Source organism: Centropristis striata, chromosome 6 (genome assembly GCF_030273125.1).
Source record: "Centropristis striata isolate RG_2023a ecotype Rhode Island chromosome 6, C.striata_1.0, whole genome shotgun sequence".
NCBI lineage: Eukaryota > Metazoa > Chordata > Actinopteri > Perciformes > Serranidae > Centropristis > Centropristis striata.
This window is the reverse complement of record NC_081522.1, coordinates 13,906,855-13,927,854: the sequence shown is the minus strand read 5'-3', so window position 1 is coordinate 13,927,854 and position 21,000 is coordinate 13,906,855. Positions and strand designations below refer to the sequence as shown.

Below are 21,000 nucleotides of genomic sequence, written 5' to 3'. Positions count from 1 at the left end.
TGCCACAAATCCAAATGCTGCTGTTAGTCATTAGATTAATCTAATAATATTTACTCTTCCTCCCCTCTCCGCTAGTGGAGCTAATGAGATTTTGCTCGTGCTCCACTATAACCTCACACCGTTCCCCAGCACACAGAAAGATCACTGTGTCTGCAGGGGAAACCTTGAAATCGGATAGTAACTTCACAGGAATCATTTAGCATGTATCTGTCCTCTCTTTGAGCAATTCAACACAATTAAGGTACATAGTATAGATTAGGATTAATGAGGTTTGCAGGCATTAAGTCAACACTTAATTGTAATCTTATAAAATCAAGGCAGTGAATAGGCTTTAACCCAATTTGAGAATGCAATTTTTGTGAAATACCAATGCCTTGTAATTGTCAATAACTGGACTGCACCATATGCAAAGCGCTGACTTTTCACTATGCCTTTTACCCTGATGATTTGTGAGAGTAAACAACCCAAGATCATTCATAGGGAAATTCTGCTTATCTTCCCTTATAATAAAGAGGGGCGGCCATTGTTAGTGTGACTTGGGAGAAATAGACAATTCTCACTCTATTTATGAAGGAAGGCCCCCTCTCACACAACCACTACAGTGAGAGGAAATGAGCATAAAAATGATCAGGTAATTTCCATTAGGTTTTATCGCACAGTCTATATCAGCTGTTGTTATAAAAGGAGCTGTATTAATCATTCAATAAGATATGTAAATTTTGACCATTACTGAATGTCAAGCTGTGTGTTTTCACCTGAATCTATTTTGTTTCTGAATTGCATGACCGCCCTGCAGATTTTACAGTGCCTTACGCTACACAATCGAGGAATTTGTCATCATGTGCCATATTCTGTATTATTATTAGCTTTCCTTTTTTTTTTAAAAATGGGGACGATCAATGCATTAAGTGCATTTTCAAAGACCAACGCAAGAAAACATTGTATTGCCAGTAATAGAATGAACCCTTACGGTGCTTTTGGCTGAATGATCACCAGGAGTTTCAGACAGGGGATGTTTATGTTGTCAATCAAAGGCTGAGCAGTGATTAAGACTCATTTCTATCTTAATGAATGCAAATTGGCACATCTGCTATGGTGGGCTAGCTGTCCAGACTCTTCAATTAGCATGATTGATCAATTATCCTCCTGCTGGTGGCTCACTGGAAACGGAGGCTTGGGAATGGTCGGGGTGGGGGTAGGAGGAGAGATGAAAGAGCATGAGAAGAAAGAATGAACAAAAAACTGTCCAAAAAGGAAAAATTTAGATGCTTTATTAGATTAGACTAAGAGAATATGGTATTTTAGTTTGCTCAAAGAGGGCTCTCATTTTAACACACATTTCTTAAAAATAGACAGTGATAAGTAAAAAAGTAATTTTATTGTTGTTTTACTGTTTTGACAAAGATATGTATATCCAGTGGTCAAAGAGGCAGGTTAGATATCAGGAATTGATTTTCTTCAGATTAAAACAGAGACATATACATATATTACTGCAACTAACTGGTCAAAAAAGTTAATAGGCAGGGCCAGTGTAAAAATTTCAAACCAGTTTTATATCAACTGCTTAATTTAAGGACAAGGTATCACACTTAGTTCATCAGCCACACCAAAGTGAAACATAATGAGACTGAAAGAGACCATGAACTCATGAATCAGTGTACCTCTACGCTGGTTTACCAACCACCAATAAACACCAAATAAGAAGAAGCAGGGAGAAAAGCTAAACACGTTGGTTGTCGTGTCAAGATGGTAACCCTAAATGTTCAAAACTCTTGTGATATTCGTTTAATAACAAAGTATGTCTAACCATTTGAGGTCAATGCCTAACCTCAGTCATCTTGTGATTTTTCGGAAATCTGGGGTTAAAATGTAGACACAACCCTCTTTGATCTGCTTTAAAGCCACATTTTGCCACATTGGCTCAGTAGCAGCCTTTTAACCCGCCTTTGGTTTGTTCTCCTTCATGTTGCTGGCTTCAGCTTTACTGTAAATTGCACCTTGTCAGACACTAGTGGCACAGTTAGTCCATTTATAAACAAATATATTGTTATGTTAATCACATTGTCATATTACATATTGCGAATGCAATACAAGTTGGATTTAGCACCATGATGCCATTGCCAAAGGTGCAGACTGCGTTTTAATTTTCCATAATGTGTAATATGTGTCATGATGACAAATGCTGGTCAAGTTGTTTTGCATAAAATCAAACCAGTTTAAGCTTACACATTAGACTTGACTATCAAAACCAGAAATGGACCCAGCTTTAATTTCTAATAGGTTAAGTGGCTCTGAATGTGTAATAATGGCTTCTTTTGGTTTGTTTTGTGTTGGCATTCCCATTGTGATATATCAACTTTACATGAACAAAAACACAATTTGCATTTTAAATAATGCATCTGATTCTCCATCAGCAGATTTTCTGATTAAATATTCCTGCGAGAAATGAGCTTCAGCCATGCAAATATTTAGTAGATCAGTACTCTTTCAACTCTGAAGTCTGTCGAGGATAGTGTGGTGCGCAGCTTGTTTGTGTTTGTTTTAACAGTAAGCATAAATCCTTGAATATCAAAGCACACTGGTGAGACTACTCTGAGTAGCAGAGGCAGACTGTCCTCAGTGTGTATTTATAATTGTGGCACAGAAACATAACAGGACGGTCAAATGAGGCTCCGGCTGGCACACAGGGAAACTGTCACTAATGCCATGTTCTAATGCAATAGAGAATATTACGGTGGTAATGGTATTGTTTGTATAGCTATGAAGGCAATATAACAAAAAATGCAAATGGTAAACATGACATAACAATGAGACCATATTTATTCATTCATTCTTCATTACTGATTATAAGGTGACCAGAGTCAAAATTGTAGCACTAACAGTTTGCAGCCACAAATTCACCACACTAAATATACATGTTTATAGCCCTGTGTTTCTCAGATGTGCCTGCTTCAAATCCAAGATAATTAATTATTCAGTCAATCCTCAGAGTACATACATGTGAATATCCAGGTTCTCACAGGCAAACTTGCCAATGACTCTGAAAAAATTAAACAGAAGAACACGATTTGCAAAGGAAAAAAAGTACCTTGACACATCTGTGCACCAGATTTTTGTTTTCTCTTCATTTTTACTGACTTGCAGACTGTAGCACCGTGAAACTGAAAGTCAGAAGCTGTATGATGCCACAATGCCACCAGAATAGAGGATCATAGGTCACTGTACGATACTAAATGCATAATTAAATTATCTTCATAATACTCAAATCCTACAGCATGCTGTGGGAAATGGTTAGCTGTAATGTGACGTATAAATACAGTTCAATTTGTAGTGAATAGGCTGCAAGACACAATAAAACCTTAAGATAATAACAATTTAAAGTTGTATTAGGATGATTTAAAAGGCCATCCCTTATACAATTCATTAAAGTAGTGTTGGGAAAACATATAAACTAATATAACACAAGTTGCAGTATATTAGATGAACAGTAATTAATAACAGTCAATTGCAGTTATTAGTCTATATTGATGGACACATTAACGTTGGTAATTACATAAAAACATAGTTGAATGGGACAGTTTTAATATGTTTTGATGGTGGTGTATCGTCATTGTTCATAGTTCAGATAATCTGATTAGGTTGAGCAGTTAGTGGCAGTGTTGCAGAGCATAGAATTTAGTGCTTGTTTGTGAACTTTTTTAACATGTTTTATTTGAATAAGAGAGAGAGATTTAAAAAAAATTGTATTTAACATTTGTTCTGAGTTTGTTGTCTATATTGTTATTTGGTTGAAGCATTGGTTTGGATGAGTATATGTGCCACCAGTAAAGTTGGCAGTGTTAATGTGGTTGCATGTAGTACTGAGGCTCATTTGTCTTGGTTCCATGTATGCAGACATTAGTAGTTTTTTGTCTCTGTGGTGTTTTTGTAGTTCTGATGCTATTTTCTGATATCCATGTTTAATCTCAACAAACTGACGTTGGTGTTGACAGAAACAGAAACGACATAATTTCCTTTGCAAACTCACCAAACTCAGTACCTGTTGTTGGGGCCACCTTATTTTGTGTTTATCTTCATGAGCAGGATCTCTGTCTACTTGTCCACATGCATATAAGAGAATAACAGTGTAACAGAGTTTTGAGCATCTGTGTTTAGGTTTTCTCTTCCTTCCTCCCTTGACTTCTGACCTCTGACTGTAAACCTGATGCACTGCCCTGGTCGGCACTATTTTCTCCAACCACAGAAAGAAATGCTGTATGTATTTTTTTCCAATGAACTAACTCTGTTCCTGTTTAGCGTGCTAGTGTTCCGTGTTTTATTTCTTATTTTTCTCTACAAACTAGTGAGCTGTCATTTCTAGCAAGATAGAAGTTAATTAAACATTTTGTATCTAAGGAAGATTGCACTCGTGACAAGTCGTTATTCTAGTTGTAAACATCCATGATTTCTGATTGTCTGACTTGCTCGTTCTTTGCATATGATTATCTACTATTATTTATCATTTATGTTTGCAGTGGCGCAGAAAGAGAGAGCAGCTGTTTAAATGTAACAACAAAATCTAAATTAAGAGCTTTTTTTTTTTTTTTTTTCCAATCAAATATTAAATTGGGAATCTTTGAAAAGCTGCTCTGTTCTCCAGTGTGGATGGTGTCTGGATCATGTTGGCTATTTGGGACAAATCCAGCTATTTCAAAAGTTTTCATTCATTAAATATATTGCTTCAGTGACTTCACCATCAAGTCTGGATTACACTTAATATCCACCTCAAACTTGCCATTATTTATCTACTTCAGTCTTTCTCATCATATTACTATATTCTCCTTTTTGATATTTCAGCATAGAGCTCACAGCAGCACTGATGAGAAATCCTTTTTAAGCTAAATCAAATGTCATTGCTGTTGACATAGACTTATTGGGTTGATGTTGATTTTTCAGGGCTTTTCAATATATGTGAAATTTTCTGCCAGCCCATTTTTAATATGAGAGAAAAAAATATGTGCACTTTTGGGCTCCAGTGATTTATTGGAGTGATATTAAAATTATTTTCTATATTTTATGTGAACTGTAGGTCACACATAGTATTACAGATTATATTAAGTACTGTATGGTGGTATTGCTGAACTTTAAGTATGTGTACTTTATTTAAATTAATGGATATATAGATTCTGCTTTCTAATTAATCTTTTTTTTTCTTAAGTGTCTTCTGTTTGTTGCCACATAACTACTGTCAGTCAATCTGTTGTCTCTGGAGAGGGTGGTAAAGTAGCAGCATGGGCAGCCATTAATTTGTGTTTCTGAAATCCTATTACCGCCTCGCTCCTATAAACACATGAGCGACTTCCTATTTCCCGTGTGCACAGTGTTTTGTATACCTGAGAGCAGTCACTTAACCTCTGGGCCTGTGTCTCAGGCCAGGTCAGCCCCAGAGTTAAGTCATGTTGCTAGTCAAAACAAACACACTGGCTGTCCATAGTGTCTATTTCCAGACTAGTGCAGTAGGACAAGTTAAAAATAAATATCTCACAAATGTTATAGGGAAAACAGAGATATCTTTGTTAGCCACAAGGGTAACACTTTATACCATGTAGAGGTATGGCTGCACAGTTTGGAAAAAATATCTAATTGTGATTATTTTGACTGACATTGCAAGGGAATTATCTTTTTGTTCTACCAAACAAAGATATCCTCACTAAATCTGTAGAATACAATTTGTAGGCCAGGACACCTAACAGAACCACAATACTTACTGCAGAACGGTATTTGGACAAAATTTTGCCTTTCACAAATATTGCAACTTTCTGCTGTTTGTATATTGCACTAGTCCATATTGCCATTTTGATAAAATTCTGATTAAATGTGCAGCCCTTATACTAAATTACACATATTCACCATTAACTAGTTGCTAATAGCATGCATATTAGAAGCATATTAGCTCTTTATAAGTCACTATAAAGCACTTATTAAAGAATATTATTTTTGAGTAAACGAGTGAATTGGTTATGAGAAAAAGCTCAGTTTAGAATTGGCTATTCTGAGTTAGAAAAAGGTAATTGAGATTGTTTTGGACCCTACTAGTGCAGAATAAGTTTAAGAGTAAGAGTAAGTCCTCTATAATGACTAATAAAGTGCTAATAAAGCTATTAATATGCATGCCAATAAGTTAATGGTGAATATGTAGTATGAATTGTTACCAGTAATGGTGTTGTGTAAATCCTCCAGTTTATTTAATTTGCCATTACTCTCCTTTTGACATGCAGCCTGACATCTTATTATTGATATCTCTTATGAAGTAGAGTGGTGAGAGTTGTCTGAAAAGTCTTCTCTTGCCACAGTGAATGAAGCTGTATTAATGGTTCTGTTTCGAGCAACATGCTGGGTTTCAAAGTGCCCTTTTTTGTAGGACAAGGACTCCTTTTCCTCTGGGCTTTTAGTGAAAAAGGGTCACCAGTCCTCTTTTGTAGTTTTCTGAGTGTAATGAAACAGTTGTGGTAATGTTCATGCGAGTGTATCACATACTGTTCTGTAATATGTGTCCTGTGCTATGGGACACACAGTAATTGTTACATGATGGCAGAGTAATGGCCTTTGATTTTTGAAAATGTGGTTTGATTATTGGAATTAAACTTGCCATCATGAGCTCTATCCCTGCTCTTTATATGGGACAGTGTTCTGTACAGTAGGTCTATTCAACAGTTATCCTTTGAATTGCTGAATGGCTCAACTCTATTATCAAAGAATGATTTTCTGTGCGTTTTAAATTAATCTAGTATTTCATCTCAGTGTTTATTATGTCTCTGGTGTGCGATGCCTGTTACCAGGTTACAGCTGCGAGATTTTTGCTTTTAGCACATGTTGTACTTCATTGACGTCAGAGATTTTTTCAACCCTCTCAACTACGTTGCATATGTCTCATTTCAATTGAGGGTCCCTGAGAGAACATATAATGGAAGAAGACACAACAACGGAACACCACAGGCCACAGAGCCTTCTTCTAAACACACTGACGCTAATGAGTTAATACTCTGAGGTCTGAAATTAGATATACTCTCTTTCAAAACTAAACAACACTACATTTTACTCAAGAGAGAGAAACAAATATGACTCATTTTTAAGCTACTTCACACATTTTATACTACTGTTTTCCCCTAAAATCTTATTCATGAATGGTTTCTTAATGCTTGATATTTCACTAATGTATTAGTGAAATATCAAGCATGAGTTTCTTGGTGCTTAGTTTTGTTTGACAAACTACTAAAGATAGGATAGTTTGGTTATTTTTATCTATTTTTTAAATGGCCCAAGAAATGACTGCTTCTGTACATGAGGGCTGTAAATTGGTAAAAATCTGGCGATACAATACATATTATCATATCCCCCAATTTAAGATCATATTTTTGCTGCAACAAAATTGATTGAATATACTTTTGGGTTAACAGGTTTTTAGTGGTTATTTTACACATTCAAATTAAATTTGGGCTTTTTCAGGAGGGGGCTTAAAGAGACAGGTGCTGCAACGGAGCATCTCAGACAGAGGGTGAATAGAGGTGCAGCAGCCATGGCTAGTGTAAGAAAAATCAAGTAATTTTTGGACATTAAAGCGTTTAAACATGTTCTGGTGTAATTAAGTATGAACCTGAAAATGAGCATAATAGGTCCCCTTTAATTTTTTCATATACATAATACTTCAATCAAATGGCATGGCATGGCACAACGATGCATTAAATATTGTTTCACGAATTGAGCTCAAACCGCATACCTGTCATAAACTGTGAACCACATGAAATAGGTCAGGCTTTTCGCTGACCTAATTTGGTTTGATCTAGTTACAGAGCAACAGTGATACTAGTTATGTTAAAGATCATTGGAACCACCAACACTGAGTCCACCCTCTGTGTTCTTCAATGACCTTGCGGGCTGAGCGGTTGTAATGAGACCTTGCTTTCGTGCACAGCGGCTTCTGTGAGTTAGCTCGTGCAACAATCAGCTTGCCCTTGTGCCCCCCTCCTCCCACTGTGCGTGCTGTGCGGCCAACCCCTCCTGCCCAGGGGCGAGGACAGAGCAAAGCCTGCTGGGATTGGGGGGTGGGGGAGCTGGGGGTTAGCTGGCACCGTGCCACCTTCCCCTGACTGCCTGGCCTGACTGGGGGCAAAGAGGGAGGCTGCTGTGTCTCAGATTGATGAGGACAGGTCTGTGGTCTGGGTATAGAGTGTTGCAGAACAGACGTCCTGCTGGCACATCCTGCCCTCTCTGCCGCACGCCCCCCAGCCCTCCGTACTCGCCTTATCGGAACTCCTAATTGTCCTTATGAATATTTTAGAGGCGAGCAGGAATGGGAGTTCAGGGTTGGGGGTATGGTTTCAAGGGCCCTGACAGCTAATGATCCACTCAATGACCAGAGAGAGAGAGCAGGAGACAGAGAGACAGGGAGTAAAAACGGTTAGAAAGATTTTCAATAATCTGTATGTTAATATTTTTTGTCTGGATTTTGATTCATTCTGATCAGTTTTTAATGTGTGCTACCTTTTCTTTTTGTGGAGTGTGAACAGAGAGTGTGTTCTCATTCTTTTTAATCTGTAGATAATGATGACATTGGTTTGCCTTTATCCTCAATTTGTAGTTTAATTCCCTCTTGTCTATACTGAAAATATGCAGTCCGCTGATTGAGACTGTTCCCTCTGACTGTGGCGGCTAATAGCTTTGTCACATCAGTCATTCACCACAGTCTCAGAGCAGAAAGCTCTGAAGGGACTGCTTTCTGCACAGCACTTCACTCTTATTCAATAAAATGGATGGGCTGTTTTTAATTGGAAGTCAAGTTGACTGCAGGTAATGATTTGCAGTACACAATATAGAATATGATCAGTTTGTTCATGTACATATCTATTGCTGGTTTAGAAATAAGTTAACACTGTATTTAAAATATTTTTCACTGTCTTACCTTGCCACCAGACAGCCTTGTTTAAGTCTGCATGGCGGGAACTGGAGCTCTTATATATACTCTTGTCAAAGCCACCGGACTCAATTGACAAAAACAGTATATTTTCTGCACAGAACACAGGGGTTGCTGGTCTGCCGCTGCATCATCAGTTAGTTTGTTTATGTTTTTGTGTGACTTTGGTGTTTTTTAAATTGTTAGTTGGGATTCATCAAAGTCACTAAATAACACAAACCACTAGGCAGCATAGACCAGCAACTCCGATGTTCTATGAGGTAAAATTATTGTTTTTGTCAATAGAGTCTGGTGGCTTTGAGGGGAACATAGATTGGCTTCTGTTTCTCCTAGCGTAAACTTAACTGGGCTGTCTGACGGCAAGGTAACACAGTGAAAATATTCAAAGTATAGTGCACACATGAACTACCTTTTTGAGAGTCTAAAATACATTTTGAGGCTGCCCCGTTCACAGTGGTACATTGCCATTGCTCCTGCTTGCTTCTCCAAACTGGGCTTTGGCTTACCGATGTCTACTCTACTTTACACACCGACTATAAACAAATACCTCATACAACCCCCACTTCAAAAAATCTGACCTTCCCCTTTAATATCGCTCTATATATAATAGTCTGGCTTTGAGCTCACAGTTCATTGTGGTCCGTCCATTGCCATTGTAGTGGTCAGGTGGGATTGAATATTATTATGTATATACAGCTACAAAACAACAATATCAAAATCAAATGCAGACGGTCGAGTTGCCCCCTCCCACTGCTCTTCCTGTCCACTGTGTAACCAGACAATGGAGTGAGCCACAGGAAGGACATGAATCCAGCCTCATATCCTCATATCAGTCAGTAATGTGTAATGGTCATGAGATTAAACAAGATATGTCTGGGAATTACAGAGGTCTCCTTATCTAATAGCCCTTAACTCCCAACTCCAAATATGTGGTGGTAAATGGAGAGAGAAGAAGGCTGACTACATCACAGTAACTTAGCGCTGGACCCTGGCATACAGCGCCTAAAGACCAACCAAAAGAGGCTTTTATTCCCCTAAAGTGAAGACTACAGCACCACAGGGGAAAGGGAACATGATGGTAGTGGAAGTCTCTGAAGATGTTATATAAGACCAGAAATATTCCTTCGCAGATAAAAGCCTTCCTATCAGCCGCCTCCCCATGCTGATTTCCTAGTGCGTTCACACTCAAAGAAGCCCTTTGATAAGCACATTAGATGGAACGGCCTGGACACAATGGTGATGTCATGAGGATTAGCACGCTACCTTGCTTAGTGTAGCGGCGGGCACAAGGACTAATTCACAGCACTGAAGGGTGAGAGGATGCAAGACCCAGCTGAAATGAGGTGAGGGGAGGCACTGCACAACAACTGGTTAAAATATAGCCTCTAAATACTCGAGGGAATGCTGGAATAAACACAACATGCATTAAACATTCATGTTGCACTCCACTTTTGGAACATTTTGTGTAATTTCCTGCTGTTTCGCCATTACCTGACAAACTGTCCTGCTGTTGAGGGGCCTGTAATCAGAGCAGTGGTGCACCAGGCATAGGTCAGGTGGTGCTCTAGTGAAAAATAGTGAGCGCTGCTGTGATTCAGGCACAATTGAAGAAACAGCCTCTTCATGCCTTCCTTTCAGCCATCTCCCCCACAATTTTGAATATTGGCTTTTATACCGAACCACTATCTTTCTCCTTTCACCCTGCCTTCTATTCAGGTACAGTACTGTACAGTACATGAATAAGTTAAATGCAGAAAGCTCTCTTGACACAAGAGAGGGAGAACATCAGAGTGAAATTGTTTTCCAAGACTTGCAGCAGTGGAGTATGATGCTTGGGCCCATTTCTCTGAAAGTACTTCTCAAGAAACAGGTGATGTAGGTGTCTTATGCAATGGTTTGAGTTTTATTTTTAATCTGTGGAATACTGTAGTGTTTGCTTCAATTTTGCAATACAAAAATGTTAATATAAAGCTTGAAAGTAAATGTAAGGTCCAGAATTGAGCTGCACATTTTTTTTATATTTTATATTTCAGTTCTTAAGGTACCCACTGAGCAGAATTACAAACAAAAGAGTTGCCATTTATATCAAACCAAAGGGGTATGCATGGTTTGCTTTCACAGCACTATAGCCTTCTGCACTCAACATACTGCAAATCTGGAGAGGCAATTACTGTGCTGAATGTTCCCCATGGTTACAACTAGGTTACTAGTCAGGGCTCAGGTGGAGATGACGGATAGATGTTTTTCTTCAGGATAAGGAAGCCTGAAGGCCTCCTGCAATGGAAATTTTTTTTTTTTTAAAGAAGTTCAAGTATCACACAAGCAAACCAACAGACACATGCACACACCGACAATGGTGCCCAGTTGGTTTGACGTCAGCCACTCAGAGTCTCATTTTTATTTGAAGAGCCAAATTTCTATCAATACAGGTTTGGACTGCTGTGAGAAAATAGCAGCTGGCCTTGTTCCCACTCATCTTTGTGAGCCTCTCAGGACCTTGTGAATGGTTTACACAAGTTCCCTTGTCCATACTCTCTCCAGCCCCCCTGTTGCAACAAACAGCCCATATCTTTCTTTAGAAAATGCTGTTGAAAATCTAAACCTCAGCTGTATTCACATCTAGCCAACTTTACTTTCCAAAGAACAAACCCCAACTATTGATTCAACATTTGAGCAGCATTTTGTAACTGATTTTTTATCAAACTACTCATTATGCAAAAATATTTGTCTTTGTGCATCTTCATCGTCTGGCCCCCTATTCTAGGTCAGAACACTGTCATCTCTGGAGCAGTCTGCAGCATGAACTTTTAAGAGCAGAGTTGATCTGGGGTCAGGTAGCCTTCAGGGCTCCATGTGGTCCCTTCTACGGCCATATCTCTGCGCGGCTGCCTCTGATTGGCCAGCGTGGGGAGCCAGGTCTTGACAGGTGTTTGGAAGAGGGACACCTGTTTGGCCATGTGCTGATTTAGTGATCCATTTACTGGGAGCTGTGGGCAGCGTCTGTGGGACACCCAAAACATGCCAAGTCATTTAACAAAGAATTACCACCATGCTTTTCAAGGCCTTCAGTGTTCTATGCATTAAAACGCCACATAGACAGTCGTACACCAAATGTTTTCCACACACAGGACCCTCTCTGCAACTTTTTAAAGATAATATGTATTGTAGTCATTCCTATAATGTATCATGGAACTGATCTGATTGCTGCCTGCTCTTGTCTGCTGGTATCTGGTTCCCGCTCACCCACTGTGCTTCTGTAACCCCTCCCTAAATGGCTTGGGCCAGTGGGTGCGGCGTACCGAAGGCTGGCCAGGCTTGTTGTGAAAGTAGAGCAGCCCTGCCCATCTCCCGCAGTCGTGCCCGACCAGTCCAACCAAGATATTCCCATAATGAGCAGGTTGGAACCTAAATTTGCAGCTTGAGATCAGATCTTTGGCTCACTGGTGGAGAAAGTGCATAGTTTAACCCCAGTAAACACAGGCCTTTCAGGACCCTAACTAAAGAGGGTTCGTTCAGTAAACAGGAAATGAACCAGCAAGGCGTTTTCTTAGAATGAGAAGAATGCCACTGCTCTGTACCGCACCAAACAGTAATGCATCTGTGGTACAGTGCTGGCCATTCATTATCCAGAGGACTTATCTCTCTCTCTCTCGCTCTCCTCTGGGCATTGTGGACACTTATTTCTGAAGATATGTGGGTGCTTTTCTGAACTTCCTCATTTCTGTGCATAGCCTCACATTTGTGCAGATTAACATTGTTTTTGTGCCTTAAAATTTACATCCCTCAGAAACTGTATGCATGTGAATGCATGGAGATGGGAGTGAGCGGCGAGGGATTTAGCATCATCTGGTTTTAATGAGCAATGATATTATGCAGGACTCTCATAAAGCCGTGGCACAAGTTTTAGGAAATGTAACTTACACTGAGGTTGTGGTGAGAAGCGCTGGGTTAGCCACATTGTCTGTTCAGACCTAAACGTACTGTCACATTGATGTCAGAGGATGTAGCAGCTGTAGAACCCCCCCTCCCCCCTCCCCCCTTGCTGCATGCACACACCACACACCCTCCTACTCATATAGTCTGTCTTCCTCTCTCTTTCACACACACACATTTTCCACTTTCTTGGTTGATGGGGACCAGAACCAGAAAGGAAGGTCTCATTAGTGTGTGTAGGTTCCTCTTCTCTGGCTCAAACTCTGACCCCTGCATCCACAGGAGTCAGCGACCTTCCTGTAGACACGAGGCCTGCGAGGCAGCCCACAGACAGGGCAGGGCTCTGCTGTGGACCTGCAGTAGTCTGATAGAGGAACCTTGAGAGCCACACATAAATCATGTTCTGATGTACACTGCCTTGATAACGCATGCTGTCACTTACTGTCAGCAAGTCTTGTTAACACCGCTATTCAGAGCTGTAATGAGGAGCAGAGAACAGCCTGTATGAAAGTGAGCAAAAGAGCACAGCGTTGTGTTTATTTGTTTAACTGTATGACACGATTTTTTTTCTTGAAGTTAGAATAGGCTCTTTATAACACCATAACACACCACCCTATGTATTTATGAGCGCTTTGCTTTTACAATAATTGCTCAATTTCATGCTCAAATAAGCATCTTTGACCACATTTGATAATCCATTTTATTCCCCACATGCATTAACTGTGATAAGATCCCACGAGTGACAACCGTACTGAATTACAGACTGGGACAGCCTTAAAGTGCTCTGCTGTGGGATCTTCTTATGCAGGGGTTTCTTCCAGCTGGGTGGCTTATGATAACTGAAACATAATGAAAAATGCAAACACACACTTGCAGCAAGAGAAGGAAGAACAGAAAGAGGAATGGGGGCAGGGAGGAGGGGGTAGAAGGAGAGAGAAAGAGAGGAAAAGGGAAGAGGACAATATTTTGTTTCTCTGAACACTTCTGAAGGGTGAAAGGATATAGAGTGACATTTCAGTTTCCCCTTGGTGCACAGCCCTGTATTGAACTGCAGTTTAGCCTAGCATTTGTGTAGCAGCTGTTCACTTTGTATTGCAACAAAAGAAAGAAATTGAAAGATAATCATAATAGATTTTTGTACTTTTGATTTATATTTTTCATTAGAAATGTGTAACAAGCAGCAAAGGCACTACTACTATATTGTTTCTCTTCAATTGTGCAATTTCCTTTCAGAAATTGAGAAACAAAGGCCATAATGACTGTGCTAGTCCTGATCCTGATGACTGTTTTGGGCACAGCCCCCTCATGGACGACCATTTCGGCAAACTAAACGAAGAGAGTGATTTAATGTACAAGCGCTGTGGTGTAAGTACTTCCTTTGTCCCCTGCTGTTTTGTGTTGATTCCTGTCTTTATGTTGATGTTCACTACAGGCGCTAAACAAGAAAGAACACAGAGGTTGTGATAGCCCGGACCCTGATGCGTCATATGTCCTCACTCCTCACACAGAAGAAAAGTATAAAAAAATTAATGAGGAGTTTGATAATATGATGAGAAATCATAAAATCGTAAGTACTGTAAATGCAACGTTTTTGCTTGGCTTTGTGGCACAAAGGATTTTCACTCTTTTTTCATTTAACTTTTTCCTCTTTTTGTTACCCCCCACTCCCCACCAGAACCTCTGTCAACTTCTTTCAGAACTACTCTAGCTTAAGATTAATGCCCCCTTCACTGGGTGTGCATTTGTTTCTTATGTTGATTTGTTCTGCAACTGATATTTTGGCACACCCTGATAAGATCACATTTCATGTGAACAGGTGAAATGTTGCATGCTTCTGCTGGAAAGATTACACCCTAGTATCATGGTCATGCTATCATAAATCAAACAGCAGTTGCTTTCAAAACACATCACAAATGTACAGTAAATACTTACTCACATATCGTGAGTGTTTATCATAAAGATCTGCAGGTTCTGTGATTTAAAACAGATTTTTTATTCATCACAAGCCTGATTTTTATCTCATAACATAACTATATTTTTTCACAGTTCCTCGATAATGTAACATTTACAATTTCTCCTTTCAAATCTTTCTTTTACCTCTCTCTTTATTCATTTTAGCATAAAATATCTCTTACTCCTGAACAGCTCCAGCATTAAAGTGTTCCCAGAGCACACTAACACTACACTATCATTTAGCATCTTCCCTCTCCTTCATCAAGTAGCACACTCTCTAAAGTACCACAAATCTTTTGTGATCTTATCATGCGTGACAATATTAAAATTGTGCAAGAACATAGTGCTTACTAAGCATTCGTTTTCTCTATGTTCCTGACATGAAGAGCACCACTTTGCCATTAACAAACTAATGATAACACCGACTGGCACACTGTATAATGCTATGATGAAATGTTCTCACTGCCACCTGTCATTCTCACTTACGCTTTGCACAGTCAGCACTTTGTAGGTAAATGCAAGTGAGTCACGATTCTTGTAGTTGTGAATCCCCACCGCCTCGCTCTGCCGTGCTGAGAAACACATTGTACAATGGTGTTTCAAATGGCAAAAGTACGTCTGTAGTGCTGACTGCTGCAATGCCAAAGTGATCACCTGAATGCATGTTTTTTTTGTTTGTTTCTGTATTTTCTGTGTGTTGCGTTAGAACTGAAGATTTATGTGTTTCTTTATGTATCATGTTAATGAGAATAAACATGTTTAATGGTTATATTGTGTCACACAATAGCCCTCATGTCGGGCAGAAATGTTCCTTCAAACATTTTGTTATAAAGCAACTGCCAAGTTTAAAATGTACAGTATGTCCTTGTTTATTACAGCAGTCCCTCAAGGGTAGCTCTCTGTTAATGATGCCATGACAACCACTGACCCATCAGACTCATCATTAGACCTTGGGTTTTGAGTGTGTTTGTGTTTAAACCTCCGTGTGTGTTTGTCTCCCTCTTGCAGCCCACAGCATTGCCTCAGCAGAACTTCTCCATGCATGTGGCAGTGCCTGTATCCAATCCTAATGCCATGTACCAGCCAGGAGGGACTCTGGGCAGCCAGGCCCTGGCAGCAGCCGCGGCCTCGCTGAGTGACAGTGGGATGCTGTCCCCTCCACAGGCCTCTCTGCACAGGAATGTGGGCTCAAGTGGAGGACCCCAGAGGCCCACCAGTGCAGGTTAGTGGACAACAACCAGTTAATTGGTCCAAGTGGTGTACACAGGACGATCCAGGCCACTCAGAGCAGGATTTATTTAGTTCATTAAAGCCCCTTTGTGTGTATTTGTATGCGATTATATCGTTTTCTAATTATTCTCACACAGTTTTTTTAAATAGAAATTGAATATGACAATTCTGGTGAGATCTGATGGCAGTGAATCAGAGGGATATTAGCCTGGCATGGCATAAAAACTAGAAGCAAGGGGAAACAGCTAGCCTGGGTCTCTCCAATGCTTGAAAAAATAACTATTATTACCCATAGCTCATTAACACATTAACATTAGTATTTTCATGAATGGGTTTGTAGAATTTCTATGATGTATGAAGAACATAATTTGATATCCTACAGACTGTTTTACTTACATGGTTGCTGTTTTAAACACATTCTTAATAGTGTGACGTGGTTAGGTTTTGGCAATGCATTCTTTTTCATAGATCTACTTACAAACAGTGGATGAGAATAGCCGGAACATTTACACATTATATTTTGCTTTGTAATAACAGAAATTGATAATAAGTGGGCTTTGAGGGATTTACATGCTGTTCTTCTCTTAACTGCTTTTTGGATGAACTACTGTAGTTCATCCAAAAAACAGTCCAGACTCTGAGAGAAATGCTGGGCTGCCTGGCAACTTCACAGTGAAGATTAAACTACCGGGAGTTATTTCACCCGTCCAAAAAAATAGTTACACTCTAGCATATAACCCTGTAAAACCACAGCGAATTAGAATTATTGCAAGCCAATTTTTTTTAACTTTTGTTTGAGCCAGGCTAGCTGCTTCTTTGCTTCTCCTCTTTATGCTTAGTTAGGCTAATCACTTCTTGGCTTAGCTTAATGCTTAGCGCATTGACATGGGTTTGGTATCGATTTCCTCATCCGACTCTGAGGGTCTGTCTGGATGTAAGGGGCCTATGGCAAGCAGTCATGTCATCCTAACACCTTTAACTGGTGTTTTTGTGATATGTATTTTTCACACCATCTGAAATGCTCATCATCACACCTTTTATTGTATCAGCATTGTAGAAGAATGATGTCAGTCTACACTAGTACTGGTCTGACTCAGTCTGTCCAGATGGCTCTTGCAAGATTTAGCTACACTGAATACAATCAAGGTAGGAACAACAAGGTGCTAAATACCTCATTCAAAATTAACCACATATAATATCTAGCTAACACCTACCCACCTATACACTGGGGGTTTACCTAATGGGTTTTTTCCACAGTAACTCCTCTTTCTTCACTGGTCTATCTGTGTTTTTTTTTATTGTCATATTTTATGATTCATATTGGATCAGAATACTTGAAAAGCTAAAACCATTCCCAGGCTCATGAGGCATTCTTGCAGTGTGTGCTTGATTTAAGTGTATCTTTTGCAAGGGTCTATTTGAGTTTTTATTTGACTGGTAAACGTTCCAAGAAAATGAATAACAGCTTGTTGCAGGTGTGTCCTCACATTGCAATTCAGCATTCACCACCTCCAACTTTATAAACATAACAACCACCATGCTGAACTCAGCTTGATGTTGCTCTTTAATCATATATTGAATATCTCTCCACTATGAGAACCCTGGCGAGAGCATATGCCTCCCTTTCGTGCGCTGTGAAGATAGATCTACATGACATTTTCATGTCTGGTCTGGCATCTCCATCACATGCTCTGCTAGCTTGCAGAAGGATGCAGATGGTTAATCATATCACTCTGTGCATCTCATTAGGTGGCATGCTGGATACCACAGACCTTTCAGTGCCAAGTGGTGTGGGCTCCAGCCCAGCGGGTAAGTCCTCCCGGAGAGATTCATTAGCTCTCTGTAGCTCTGCCCAATAGGCCTCCTGCTAAGCACGCGAGCTGGATAGTTGCGTATCCATCTGTGATTGGTTCAAGGCAGTTGTCACAATCATTGACTGATAGCGCCTATGCCCAACTATATTTTCACTGCATGCGAAGGGAATACAAGTGTTGCTCCTCTCAACAGAGGAAATGTATAGCATGTTTGTGTGATCGATGGGAAATGGCTCAGCAGCATTCACACAGTGTGGTGCTTGTGCTTGAAACCAACCTGAGTATAACCAGGGCGAGGCAATTAGCTGTCCAACTGACTTTGGCAGGTAAACAAACGCAGCGTTTCCTTTAAACTTGTCACCTCTATGTAGCCCTCCCTCATCCTGTTTCCTTCCCTCTATTGACAGGTGCATCTGTTTTCCCCCCACTACTCTGGCAGCCCTTATAAGGCTGGAGAGGGTCTGTAAGATGCCTAGACCAGCATAACCCTTTAGGTATTCGGGCCATGACATCCCACTAAGTCCTCAGTACACAATGACCGGACAGCCTGTCATGGCTGCAATGTGCTGTGTGAGAGGCGAGGGCAGGTGGAGTTTAACTCTTTCCCTTTAGCGCTCTGTATTCCAAATAGCATTTCTGACAAAATGCAGTGTGTTGTTACAAAATAGTTCACTATGTAATATTCATTGCTCATGGACGACCACAAGAAATTAAGCTTATAAGGAGATATTTGGCTAGGTATCGATTGAAGTATGCAGAGCACCTCGGATCGGTTAATGCTGGGTACGTTTTAAGTTTTGGGCGTGGTACGGTGTCGGGGTATAGTCAGGATCCTACCCACGGGCGTCAGCGTTTGGCACATCGTTAGCATGCTGCAGCTGTTGTTTGTACCAAGTGTGTAGAACAGCAGAGGCTACAGGGTGGAGAAACCGCTCCAACCCTGCCGTCAGATGACCATTCCTGACATAGCTATGATTTTTCACAAGTAGCAGCTATGACCGCAGGAGAAGCCTTTCAAAGTGGCCAGATGGAAGACGTGTGATACGTGTTCGATGGTATCACCACAGACGGAAGACTCATTTTTAAATATATATATATAAAAGGCAAATAGAAAAAGTTAATTATTTCCCACACAACCTTTGGGTCCCTGCTTGTGTTGTGCAGATTTTTTAATTTTGAGATCTTGACTTTGTGTATGGATTATTTATTTATTAGCTGATTGTGGAAAAAAAAAGCCTGTCTTGCAAGCACACATGCATTGATAAAAACAGTGAACTTTATTGTTTTTTCTAGCAAACACACTTCACTTGTTCTTTCTAAAATAAGCCATCTGTTGTTGTTCTTGTCTAGTCTTTGGTTCAGATAATGGCTCTACAGCTACTACGCCATTAAAAAAAACAATCTCTTTAAGTCTCATTTTATACTGCTGTGTGCAGTTCTATAATAAATCGTTTCTTTCAACAGCTCATACAATTACACCTAATTACAAGCTCTGGTCCTTGACTGTTGAGCATTAAGAATGAAAGTTGTGGTGAACGGGGAGGATTTAAGAGCATGATCTCTGTTAAGCAATATGTCTGCAAGCTGTACACATACCTCCAATAACAGTGGAACATTGCAATCTCTTGAAACACAATCAAAAGCATGGTCACATCCGCAGGTCACTTCAAGTAATGCAATAAGTAGTTGCACCAAGTTTGTGTTTATGCAATCTTGAGTTTCAGAAAGTTATTTTCATTTATTGTAGGCTGATTGAATGTGAAGCATGTATTCATATTTGGAGGACGATGATGAATCATAGCCATACTGTACAAAAAACCCCTCAAGAATCATTATTAACCTGGATGCCATGTGCCTTTATTCTTTACAAATCCCCTTCTGCACATCCTGCCCGGTCTTAGTTTTTTTAGACACAACAATAGGACTGTGTATGGCATCTATTATTAGAAAACTGTTTTCGGAGGCCTTGATTCACTTCTATTATTTCTTCTCATTCATCAAGACATTTCTCTTTGGCCTGAACCTGACGCACGTGGGATGTTGGGCACAATAAGTCGCTGTGTTTTCTTTTCCTGGACTTAAAATGAAAACTGAATGTTTCAGTTGTAAACACAAGGCCTTATGTAATGCCCCCTTCCCAGACCGTGTTAATAATTCAGCACCATGAACAGAAACCAAACAGCTTTCAACACGCGCAGGTTTCAGTCAGAGAGGATTTATTGGCACAACCAAGCCGTTAGAGGAGTCTGAATGTGGAATGAGGGCAGACATCAGAAAAGCCCACTGAAACGTCCTGGCTCAAAGGCTGGGTGGGTCTTAACTTGTGGCTGTTACCTTGGCTCAAAATTAACTTTGTGGTCTGAGAATTTGTTCAGACATGTGTTTCCTTCTTGGCAATTATTTGAAAGAACTGGGGGATTTATTCATCATCAGACATCTGAAGTCATAATCAGAGGCAGATTCCAAAGATATGCAAGTCAGGTGGGTTAATCCAAGTCTAAATTAGCCAGTGACTACAGCACTGAGTGTCTGTCTGTCTTTGCCCTGTGATGCACTGGCAACATGTCCAGTGTAGTCTGCTGATGACAGCACAGCATAATATGTTGGTATAGAAGTGAACAAAGAAAATGACTGAGACGTTCTTATTTCAGTCATGTTGTATAATTCAATATGAACATAATTTATTTGATAACATCATAACAAGAGCAACAGCTTTATGCACAATGAAATTTAGTGGATTAATGCTGCGTAAGCTTTAGACATGTGCTCTGGAGGGGCACAGGAGGTGTTCATTATTCTTGTCCCAGGCTGCAACTAACGATTATTTTCATTATAATTTAATCTGCCAGTTATTTTCTTTGTTAATCACTTAATCATTTCATCTATAAAATGTCACAAAAGAATGAAAAATGTCCATCCCAGCCTCCCAACGTCCAAGGCGATTGCTTTAAATGCCTTGGTTTTTTAGTCCAAAGCTCATATTCAGTTAATATGATATAAAACAGAAAAGCAAGAAATCTCCACACTTCTGCCATATTTATGTGAAAAATGTTCCTACAACGATGTATTGATTGTCAAATAGTGGGCCATTATTTTTCTCTCGATGACTAATCGATTTTT

The 21,000-nt window shown here is 39.9% G+C and overlaps 1 protein-coding gene across 2 annotated transcripts in view; it reads left to right on the top strand.

The window, feature by feature from the left end:
- mef2aa (myocyte enhancer factor 2aa) overlaps window positions 1–21,000 on the top strand; it is a 62,775-nt gene that overhangs the window by 31,766 nt on the left and 10,009 nt on the right. For both annotated transcript variants that reach the window (XM_059334780.1, XM_059334781.1), the window contains 2 exons: window positions 14,117–14,248; window positions 15,845–16,058. In XM_059334780.1, coding sequence (XP_059190763.1) covers window positions 14,117–14,248; window positions 15,845–16,058 — 346 coding nt within the window. The remainder of the gene's footprint in view (window positions 1–14,116; window positions 14,249–15,844; window positions 16,059–21,000) is intronic.